The 12,209-nt window shown below is 38.8% G+C and overlaps 1 protein-coding gene across 6 annotated transcripts in view; it reads right to left on the reverse strand.

The window, feature by feature from the left end:
* Window positions 1-209: 209 nt before the first annotated feature.
* ARHGAP18 (Rho GTPase activating protein 18) overlaps window positions 210-12,209 on the reverse strand; it is a 122,996-nt gene continuing 110,996 nt past the window's right edge. For 5 of the 6 annotated variants that reach the window (XM_081828988.1, XM_081828990.1, XM_081828986.1 and 2 more), the window contains 3 exons: window positions 6,659-6,783; window positions 2,928-2,989; window positions 210-1,714 (listed from right to left, as the gene is read on the reverse strand). In XM_081828988.1, the coding sequence (XP_081685114.1) occupies window positions 1,623-1,714; window positions 2,928-2,989; window positions 6,659-6,783 (279 nt within the window). In that variant the 3' untranslated portion in view covers window positions 210-1,622. The remainder of the gene's footprint in view (window positions 1,715-2,927; window positions 2,990-6,658; window positions 6,784-12,209) is intronic. The other variant, XM_081828987.1, reaches the window with a different exon arrangement.

Raw genomic sequence — 12,209 nt, forward strand, 5'->3', positions numbered from 1 at the left:
GAAAAATCCTAAGAATAGAAGTTTGCATAAGGAAAAAACGAAGGAGGGAAACAGTTTTATATCTTCCACACATCTTCCCAATTTAAACATTATACAGGAGTAACAGGAAAAAATAAAAGAAGTGGCTTTTAACAAAAACCACAAATACCAACAAAAATATAGTACATTCATAAACATAGAGGATTAAAAGTAATAATTCCAAGAGAAGATGATTTAGAAAAACACATTTAATTATAAAAATTTTTTAAATAAAAAAAGCAATGGCACAAATCACCACAATGTTATTTAAGTGATCATACCCACAGGCTGCTCTTATAATTACATGCTAAAAATGTATGACTGTCCTCATTAACGGCATTTTCCCTCTTAACTGGAGTGACATCAAGAGCTTCTGAGAATGTGTAATTTTCCCTAAAATACTACTAAAAGTATCAAAAACACAGGGTGTGCAACATTCATTTACATCACCTTTTATTTACTACACTCTAAACTCATAAAATATTGAACATTTCTCACTTCGTTCCTCTTATTTACAGTTCAGAGGCTCAGCCCTTGTCACAATATGGTTTGTGCATTAAACTCCCTGGGAATAGTACTTTCCACAGCATTTTAATAAATTTACTCTGATGATTTAAAGTACACAAACAAAAACTTGTTCACATGACTATGTCATACCCAGAAAAAAAATAATGCTTCCTGCAGCCTTCTTTAGGAGTTAAAAAAAAATCTCTCTTTCAGTAGAATACATTCTTAGCCATTACTGGATTATACTATCATGCATATTTGTACTAATACGACAATAGGTAAAGCCAGCTAAGACTTCATAAATTTCACTTAGGAGGATACATGAAGTGATTTGGCTTTCACTCTCTTGTTACCCATAATCCAGTTATTCCACATGGATATATTGTATTTATTCTTAGTCTAGAAGTATTTAAAAGTTCAGTAATAATTGGCAGTTTCTGACAGTTTTATTTGCTTGATAGCGGATACGGTTCTGCGCACATGTGTCAGATGAGCCGAAAACAATGCAAATCACTTCATGTGATACAGCAGGAAGAAGTGGGATGTTATTGTCTGAACAAATGATTCAAAGGGAGGAATATTAACATTCGACGGTGACATGAATACTACTGAATTCAGTCTATTTTAAGATGCATTATCTTCACGACTTGCCAAATACCTGGTATTTGTGATCTTTTCGGTTAAAAAGCAAACCTAGTTGGGGGAAGGCAGACATGAGGAGAAGAAAAAGGAGAGGAAGCACGTATTACCATGTATATGATTTTAGGAGAAAAAAGTGAGAAGGAAGAGAGTACGTTTTCACATTAAAAAAAAAAAAAAATTGCCACATCCGGGCACCTTTCACAGAGCATCACGGCGCCAAGCTAATTAACCCTTTTTCCTCTGACTCCAGAGATGTTTGTCTGCTCATCGCATTATTAATAATGAACATAATTCTGGCAGCAGCACAAATCTGACTTTTTAAGGCTTCAGAGTGTCAGTATTCAATAGTTGGGTACATTTGAACAATAGAAGAGTCCCGCCGTTTCTTTCATTTGCACGCTTGCCCCAGCAAGTAGTCTCAGGAGGTCCTCGTGGTTAACTGCAGCTTCAGTCTCCTATGACGCCTTTGACTTTATGACCCACTCGGCGTTGGGGTTTAGCTGATACAAGTCCTTCATGTAAGTGTCATCATCAAGGCAACGTTCTCCTACCAAAGAGACACTGGATCAGTTGAATACAGTGCAGAGGCTGGGATGCAATTTTAAACTTATTCCTGATGGTTTAACTCCGAAATCTTAGACTTCAAAATATCTCTCATCCTTTCCCATCTCCCGTGACATTATAAGACTTGGCCAAAATACTGAAAAAAGTCAATTTAGTAGGCTTTCTCTAAAGGAAAGGGTTTCAAATTAATTTAGGAAGTTGAAAAGATTTTGTGTGAAGGGCTCTGCAAAGGCTCATTAAGAGCTTATTCACCTTTATTAAGAGTGGCAACAGCTTTGGGTCTCCCGAAGTAAGAAAATACTTCATTCCCAATATCTAAGAGTAAAAATGCAAGATCAAATATATATAAATATTTAAATAAACCTTGCTAATAGAGTTAACATTTCCAGGCTCCTAACAGAGTTGCAGTTTATTTAAATTTTAAGAGTAAGCCTTCATATTCCCATGTTAAAGTTTCAGTATCTACTAACACTTTTGTGTCCCAGGAAAAAATTCCACAAAACTTAAAATCTTCAAATATTTTCAATTATTACTTTGAATTAAACACTATTTCATTTATTTGTTAACAATTTCACCTGTACCATTTTCAAGGTCAAAATAAAGAGAAAAAGTTTACTTTAAATTTTAATAGAGATGAGTACAACCCACTGATAACTGAAAATGGGCATGGTCAAAATCAATCCATTCATTCTGTTTTTACTTCCTAAGTTACCAATGTGCTTGTATTCGTATGTGTGTATATCTGTGTTTGTCTTTGTGTGTGTGTGCGTGCATTATTTAGAAGGCAATCAACAATGGCAAAAATAACTTCTGCTTTCACTAAAAATATCTCGTACTGAGCCATATTAAAAATGTAATCCTGGCCTTAAATAAGCTCAGCTACTTCCTTTATTAAGAATGTGATGTAAGCATATAAAAAAGAAAGAAGTTTTGAAAAAGTTCATTACCATTCTAGAAGTTGCTACTATTTTAAGGGAATGTGCCCTTGCTGAGGTTTAACGCAGATGGGCATTTGTATGGAGGAGCTCAAATAGAGCCTGAAAAGTCAGACCACTGAACAAATTCACAAAATTCATCAACTATCTAAAGCATGCTATATTTAACTTCTGATTTTTTTCTCCTCAAAGATATAAATAATAACCATTGGCAATGTCAAATCAGCATATGTAACACAGAGAGAAACAAAATGTGCTTACCAATATTTCCTCCAATTTCATACAAAAAAACTTCCCCTTTCTTAAGAGTCTGGGCAATCCCGCTATTAGGGACAAAACAAACTGATTAGTTGTATCATCAAACAGCTTGCAAGTAAATCACTTTAATGCGCTTGGGGAATTCTGGCTTGTATGGGAAATTCATAACTTAGACACACTGTGATTATCTAACATTTGTATTTTCCCATCTGTTAAGTGTGCCAAATAGGTAATAAAAATGTCACACCTGTAAATTAAAATAAACAAATGGACTCATATATCTGAAGGCAAAATAATAAATCAGCATCTAAATTTGTAAAATTAAAAAGAAAAGTAACATAACTTTTAGCTACCAATAAAACTATTAATTTGATCAACTACTTTGCATAGGGGCCAGAAAGGTCCTCCTAAAACTATAAAAAGAAATATTTCCACCTCAGTTTTCCCACTGCATTTATTCCGTTAAGTATTTATCATGTGTTTGCTGTGCTGACAACTCTCACAGTATGCAAGATGAATGTAAAGAATAGGACATGGTTCATAACCCTTCCTGTGTTGGCCATTCAAATACAGGGGTTACATATACTCAAAGTAGAAGCAAACAGTCATTATGATGGTTTCACAAGTAGGAGATGCATTTACAGAGTTATGCTCTTCAAAGAATAAACTCTTCCAGAACATCAGGTTCGAATAATAAAAATTGGCAAAATTCAGTGGTTTTCAAAACTCTGTATACAAATTACCTGAGAAACCTGCTAAAAATTCAGACCCAGAGCTCTAGAAACTGATTTTGTACATCTAGATCAAACCAAAGAATCTGTTTTGCAAATGCTCTCTAGCGGACTGTGATACACAGGAGGGTTTGTGAACCACTTCTGTAAGGCCCCAAAAACACACTCCCTGGAATTGTAAAGGGAATGGCAGATCTGACTTTTATTCAAACCATTATGAAAAATATGGCACAGTAGAAGCTTTCCTAACCAACCGTCCCATGACTCATTTGGGTTATCCAACTCTTAACTACTCTGCTCTATGGAACATGATAGACACTTGGGGCTTTATACGCCCCCACACTTAAGATCCATCTGCTGAGTTGTATCCTAACCAAGAGACAGCTCACTTTGTTCCAAACCAGTGTATGCTTGTTTTTAAAATAATAATTATTTTATTTATAATATAGCACAATAAACTATGAGTATAAAAAGAGTCATTACTTCTATGAAAACCAAGCTGAATGTTTTGGGAGACTTGGTAAGGGGGGAAAAAAAAAACCCAGCTAGATATTGCTCTCAGGTTGTTTCTCCAGTATCTGTGTTCTTGCTCTATATTAAAAAAAAAAAAAACAAAACCTCAACTGGATTTCCTGGGAAATACAAGCTTTGCATAATGCTAATCAAAAATCCATAATTAAAGAAAAGGCAACAGCCTTTATCAAGACTGATAAGTAAATGTGAAATTTATTGTATATTCACTTTATGTCATTCATGTGTTCTTGTCTTTGGTGGAGAAAGTAGGGGAGGGAAAAGATGGGGGAGGGAGGGTTTCCAACTGCCCCTACACTGGTGGAATGCAAGTGGGAGAAGAGGAGAATGTGGTGGAAGAGAACATATATATCAACACTTAACTGAGAATGTCACTTATATGGCCCAAACAGATAGTGCTATGTCCTTCACGGTCACTTTCCTAGTTCATTATCCCAAGGCTATAATGCAGGTCCTATTATGGTCTACTCCTACAAATAAAAAAACTTGAGACTTAAAGAGATTATAAATCTAGCTTGAAAAGAAGCAGGAAAAGCTGGCATTTGGATCCAGATCATCTGCCTTCAGCATCCCCAAGCATAAAGAAAGGAGCTGAGGAATGGTTGGGGGTGGGGGGGGGGTAAGCAATGGACAGAGAAGTTTACCAAATGGCCCTCTGAGTGGAGCAAGATGGGGAGAAGGAAGGAGGTAGAGAAACAGGCCCCACACTCCAGGGGGCAGCAAATGCTTATTTAATAAAAGCACCGCAAGCAGAAAATCCAAATATGCAGAGGACAATTGTCACAAATCTGGTGCTTTCTAGAACAATCATGCTATCCCCTAAATATTAAAGTCACAGTTGACTTCATAGTCACCTCTTCCATCATCTGCAAGGACAGCAACAAAAGTACAGACTCAACTGAGCACTTGGGTCCTTAAAGTAAATGCTGTGTGAATTAACTGTATCTAGGCTGAAAGAGCTGCTATATATCTGAAGTCTGGCCAGATGATCTTCAGGTAACCACTCTGGGAAAAGATGGGCAGTCATCCCTGGTGAGCAGAATGGCAAGAGTTGGTATCTACTAGGTCACAGCAGGGAGCAGAGAGGAAGCAGAGAGACCCTTTGGGGAGCAAAGACACCTAATTGCTCCAGGGCTTAATCCCCTAAAATTCCATCTCCTCCGAGACTCTGCATCAATGGACCCAGATCCGTGATGGTTGCTAGATCCTGGCTTGTAAGGAGGGTGTTTAAAGGGCAGCCTTTGGAGATGGAAACCACACATTTAGAATTTAGCACCACCGCCTATGAAATGTGTGACCTTGCAAAGTCTCGGTTTTCTTATCAGTAAAACAGGAGTAATATTAGTGCTTACTTCACCGTACAGTTGAGAGGGGAGTTGTTGCTGGCCTACCGAAAGCCCAGATATGATCAATAAGCTTCTCTTCTATTTCCCCACCATCTGTTACTGCTCAGGCTCATCTCTTCTCCCAATTTATAAACCCTGAGGGAAGATACTTTAAAATACATCTTTATACCCTTTCTGACATCCAGCAGGGGGCCTTAAACAGAGCAGAAGCATAGTAAATACTCGTGGTACTATATTAACACTGAGAGATTTTTGCAGAAAACTTCACTGATGCCCTTGAATGTTAGAATGCAGAGATGACATCCTATGGAAGACTAAGAGAATTCATAAGCTAAGACGCCAGGGCCCTGGATTTCCCTTTAAAAAAAAAAAATTAATTTTCAGTGAGGTGGAAATCATTAAAATAATAACTTTAGCTAAAAAATAAGAATCAGAAGGATAAAAAGTAAAAATCCAACACACTTGTTAAACCTCTAAAATTTAAGAACAGATATTGTAAGATGTCTCAGAAAGCATATGCTCTAATCATCATCAGAGGGATGCCAATGGCTTTCAGAGAACTCCTCCTCCTACCCCATCAGCACCAGAACAGAGGAGAAGGCATGGTTGTCCCTAACGGGGACGGTGTGCTCTGTGTCCAGGGGACTTCAAAGCTCCAGGGACCGGCTGTCCTCTCTCAATTCTTCAGACCTTGCTTTTCAAATATGAGCATTTCTCTTTATTCATTAATTTCATAGAAAAAGTTGCACTTTTTGTTTCTTTGTTTTAATCCCACTGTATCTTAGTGATTTTCCTAACAGCCCCCGCACAGTAATTCACCCCCAGTCCACACATTCTGGAAAGAATATCAAGTGCTCTCATTGTGCCAAGCCCGTTGCAAGCACAGTGAAGGCAAGCCCCGACATCCTGCTCGCCACAGGCTCACCCTGCCCATAAACGACCTCACAGAACGCAGCCCATTCCAACCGTCTAATTATTAAGTCCGCTCTTCTTTTCTGCTGGGAAGACAAAATTCTGAAGCACTTCCCATCACCCCTCGTTGTGTGTGTTTTTTAAAATGGGAAGGAGAAAGAGCGCGTGTGTGTAAGTTATACCATGCAATGATTAAAACAAGAGAGGCCTCTACCTTTCTTGGCTGAGAAACCTGGCAAGCACGTCACTGGCTTTTAGTTCTTCAGTGAGCTGTATTGCCATGGAAACTTTGGAAAGATGGGGAGCTTGCACTCGAATCACTCCCTGAGGAACGTCGGCCTGCAAAGCAATAAGGACGCTGGAGCCAAACCAGTGGCAGCCGCGGCTCAGAACCCTGTACAGCGCGTTACACGGGAAGTGTGCTCAACTACCATGCAGTCTACTCCACTACGTAAAACCCTTAACTACTGCATAATGTAATTTGCTAAATTACCTCAAACCTCAAATATCCTCTTAATGGTGAGAGGGGAACTTTATAATGCCTAGGCAGTAATGCTTGATTATTTTTAAAGATGTAAAGAATGACAGCAATAACCATTACTGCCATATTAAGTGCTGATTTCTGAGGATTATCTACCACAGAGTGCTTCTTCATGTAGCAATTTATGAAACTGAATCAGAAAGAAGTTACTTTGTGTGCGACTGCAGTGTGTGCAATTTAAAAATCTGCCTGTGCGTGGACCAAATTTCACGGAAATTTTTGTTCCTGAGCGTCTTTGTAAAAAAAAATGAAACATACTTTTCTATACCTCTGTACTGCATGTGCTTCTCACTTGGCTATGAAGCTTATACTGTGACCACACGCTTTGAACTTCAGATGACCAATTCTAAATCCTTTGCCTATAGATGTTAAGAACTGTTGATATATTTGGTGAGATGTCAGTGAAAGATTTTAAGGACTGTCATATCAAAATATCAGCTATGACATTCAAAATAATTCCTAATCATTCACCACAATAAATAGTAATTTATTATTTACAATGATATGTCACGAACAGACCTTAGGACAAACAGCATGCACAAATTATGTTTAAAGATAATGCTTTAAATACTACAAAACCCTGTTTCATTAAACTGAAATTTACTAAGCATTGACTGAGTACCAAGCATCGTGCTAGGTCTACTTACCTAGGAGATAAGACACAAGTCTTTTAGTACACAGTATTTTTTGTGCTCACAATACCGTTTTTCGTATGTGCTTTTATCCCCCACCCCAACATAAAGCACGGATATACCATGAATGGAATTATTGTGATTTCTTTCAAAGTTCAAGAAAAATAACATGGCTTTAGAATCAGGCCACGTCAAGATGTAGGTGCCTCCAAAAGATTTACACTTGCTTCTCAGTAACCTGTGAAATGTAGTGTGAAAATAACAAAGAAAAGCAGTGATACTCATAGAAGGCCATACAAGGAAGTGTGGGATTGTGTAAGACCATGGCTTTGCTCCCCAAAGGGCTGCAAGCACCTGTTACACCTGGGGAGACATGGCAACGGGCCTCACGCCAACGTGTGAGACTCTGCTGCCCTCACCTGAGCACTCAGGGAAGGGCCAGGGAGCACTCCCTCCGGCCAAAGAAAGACAATGCATCCAGGGCTGCCCACTTGCCATCCTGCTGGAAGAGGGACCATGTTCCTAGTGTCCTTCAACTTCTCTTCCTGGGGGTAATGTGCTCAATCCCATCCCTGAAGGACGTCCCAATGCCAACCCATTCCCAGACCCCTCAACGCTTGCTTCCCTCCCACCCAGCTTGGCCCCTGGGCTCAGTTTGTTGACTTTCAATTTCTGGGGCATATATTTTGGTCTGATAACTTAGTCTAGTCTCTCACCTCTGCCTCTCCCCTAGAATGCAAATCTAAGTTACCTTTTCAGTGGATTCTGTGACAATTTATTTTCATTTGTAACCCTGGAAAATGAGCTGCTTCGTATGATGGATGGGGCATCATAAAAAGGCAGTGTGCCCTTTTTTTCTTTCCCAGCAGATATTAAATCAACGGTGTATCTTCTAACTCAGGGATTATGCTACATGCCCTGTTCCCCTGGGTTTCATCGCTAGCCTGTATCCCACTGTGGTCATTCTACCTGCTGGCCCGGCCTCACCTATCTGTCTCCTCATAGGAGGTGGAAAACAATAAGCTGGCAGACAACACGAATGTTGGGAGTAAAACTGTAACAGCAACAGTTGCAGCACAGAGCCTGTGTCCGTAAAACCCAAATCCACCTTGTCCCCTCAACTAAGAAACAATTATTGGTATTGTGGCTTCTCTTGGTCTATTATGATTATATTATGGAGGGCCCTGAATGGCAGGCTAGGGTTCGCAGACACCCAAATGCTTTATGCTCATTTAAGAAAGTTAGGAAATCTGCTCAAGTCATAGTACCAGATATCCTTACATACAGGTTTTCTTGGGCAAAAAGTAATAGTGACAAAAACTGTCCCCATAATTACATCTTATCCAACCCTAAAATATCAGAAACGCAGGCAAATCTATGCTGACATTTACGGTGAAGTAAGATAATGATAATTAAGTTTTTACATATAGAAGGTCCACAAGAAATGAGTTACAAAAGCAGAATGATCCAGAAAAATAATACACTGCCAGAGAGTTCAGGGATATGATAACCTTTGCTCCCTGCCTTTTCCCCCACTATTCCTATGGTATATTCTATTGTTTAGATTAAAAAGGCCAACCAAAATTTGCTACAAACACCCAAGCTTTCCTATCTTTATGTGTGTTCTACTCCTCTTCTGTAATCTCTTCTATTAACATTTCAAGGCCCAACTCAAATACATCAAACTCCATAGAAGCTTCCATGATCCACAATCAAAAAGAATCTCTTCCTTCCATTGAAACTCTTTTATGATGGGATTCTAATATATGACACCTGCATTCTAGTTATACACCACATAGCTGAGTCACAGCTGGAGCCAGCTAGCAAATATTTATTGATTAGATGAATCACTCAAAAGTATTTCCAAGAATGCTATGCTAACATTTTAGTTATTTCTCTAGAATAAAATAACATGCCAACATGTATTTCCTAAAGAGCAAAAAGGCCATCTTAGGAACATTTTCTAAAAGAAACAAGTTGCCTCCATCTATGGCATGGTTATTTCCTCTACTACTGAGAGAAGAGAGGACGGAAGGAATTAAAGGTGTTACGAGAAATACTTCAGTCACTTACTCCTGCAGGGAGTCACCAGCATTTGCATGCACCTGCTTGAGGATGCACCCGCTCGTCCCACAAGACCCCTCATGAACAACTGAAGGCCTCTAAAACTGTGGCCATGGTCTACACCTTCTACGTGAGTTCAGAGATCGTGCTTTCGAGAGTACAACCATGCTTCTTTATAAAACACCGCACTGAGGTGTTGGGGGTTACACTCAAGCGCAGCCCACATGACACAGGAATCCAGTCTCTCTGACAGAGTTTGGAAAAAGGAGGTTCAGGGACTAGCTTCTGAGGACACTTGAGAGTTCTCATGTGTATGTGAAATGTCAGGTAATCGCCGTGTTATGGCTCTTGCCAGCAGATGGAGAGCGGCATGGGGTCGGGTTCCTTCTGGCTGTGAAAGTACACTTTCTCACGCCCTCCCCTTGGTGAGCAGGTGAAGCTAGGCCAGTTCTGGATCAGCTTTAGCCCCTTCCCGAACTACTGGCTATACTATTTTGACTCCTTTTGCAGAGATCTGGGGTATCAGTGCCTGTGGAACCCTTTTCTCTGGGCCAACAATGGCACACAGCCCTCTCCTGGGTTGACTGGCCACACTCCCTGACAACTCAGGAGACTGTTCTAGCAGGGAGGGAGTGGGTGCGTGTACGTGTGTGTATGTGGGTCTGCATGAGTGTATAGGACAGGAACAATTCTTAAGTGTTCATTTATGTAGTAATACATCCCATCCAAATTCTCACAATAATACATACATAGAAGAGTCTGATTCACTTTGGATCTGCCATGCCCTTCACTTTTGGAGTAGAAATGCGTCCAACTGGTAGATGTAATGATTAAAGATGGAGAGTTTAGCAGTTGTTTCTGGAAACTTTTTTTCTGCATATCTTGACAAGGGTGGCCAAATGCTATTTGCTAAAGACGATAAACAATAAATGATGCCAAAGCTCTAGTTTAAATGGTGTATGACAACTCCTATTAAGCTCCAGAATCATGCTGTATCAAATACTCAAGCTATTAGTACACTAATTACATTGAGCTGCCAAGCTTTGAATAGACACAACATGCCTGATCATTAAGCCAGTCTGTTCTTAACTTGAGCCATAGTAATGACTGAATCTGTGAATAGTATCATCTTTGTAACCTTCCTATTTCATTTTTTTTTTTTGTCTTAACAGCTGTGACTCTGTCTTATTTTTTTTATGTATTTATTTTTGGTGTGCTGGTGAGCTCAAGTTATGTGATGTACAGCAAGACTGGAGAAGAGCAGTATTTCACTAACACACCATCAAAATTTAGTCACAAAGGATTTTACAACTTACAAAATAATAATTTCTTATGCATACAAAAACTTATAATGGAGAAAATAATCTCATATCGTTCTCACATGTTTTATATACTGAACTAAAATATATTTTTAAAAACAAGACTTTATTTCTTATTATTTATTATTTGGTTAAATAGAAAATTTTAGTATTTCTTCGAAACATGTAGATAAACACCACATTGCTCGTATTTTTGCATTCTAGATTAGAAATTCAATGTCAGACCTTTAAAAGAGATATTAATTTCTTCTTTTATTCATTAAAAGCTAAGTTAAATGTAAAGCTGACATTTTTAGATTTTTTTTTTTTTTTTTTATTTGAGACAGAGAGAATGAGAGAGACAGAGAGCACATGAGAGGGGGGAGGGTCAGAGAGAGAAGCAGGCTCCCTGCCGAGCAGGGAGCCCGATGCGGGACTCAATCCCGGGACTCCAGGATCATGACCTGAGCCGAGGGCAGTCGCTTAACCAACTGAGCCACCCAGGCACCCTAAAGCTGACATTTTTAATGCTACAGAAAAATCTTTTATCTTCAAAAGGGCCAATTGGAAATACAACTTTCCTAAGAAAAAGAATATAACACATATTTTAGGAAATTAAACAAGGACATTTTAGCAAGGTATCTTAAACAAAAATGGCATCACTTTAGTCTGATTGGAAGTGGAAATATCAGAGGCATTCTCTGCTATCTTGAACTGCCTAAGTCCTGACTATAATCGGCTCTTTATCATCCAAATGCTTAAACTTTTATCCAGCTCAGATTCAAAGACTTTTAAAGAAGAACCTGAAATAACTTCTATAGTAATATGCATTTAATTTACAATGAAATTAAGTTCTGATATTTTTCTCTTTCAATTGGTATTTGTTATGCACTATAAAAAAATCACAGAACATCTTAAAAAGAAACAAGATTTTGTGCTTGATACTATAATTTGATTTTCCATGTGAGTCCCCAAGTAGATCCAGACACTGTTTCCAGACCTAAAGCAGATGCTTTAAACAATACCTGCAATGATGCTCTGAGTCAGAGTTGTTAAATGAAACCAGAGATGGAATTTAAACAGAGTTGTGACCAAAGACATGCAGCCCTGGCTATAAACAACCCAGAATCTACACCACACTGCTGCCAACTCTGGGATTCTTCTGGAGAAGAATGGCAGAGAGTGGCAGCAATAGATTTCTTTTCCATGCACAAAGCCCTAAATGTTAAA

Source organism: Leptonychotes weddellii, chromosome 8, assembly GCF_054177405.1.
Source record: "Leptonychotes weddellii isolate Sample4059 chromosome 8, ASM5417740v2, whole genome shotgun sequence".
In the NCBI taxonomy this organism is placed as follows: domain Eukaryota; kingdom Metazoa; phylum Chordata; class Mammalia; order Carnivora; family Phocidae; genus Leptonychotes; species Leptonychotes weddellii.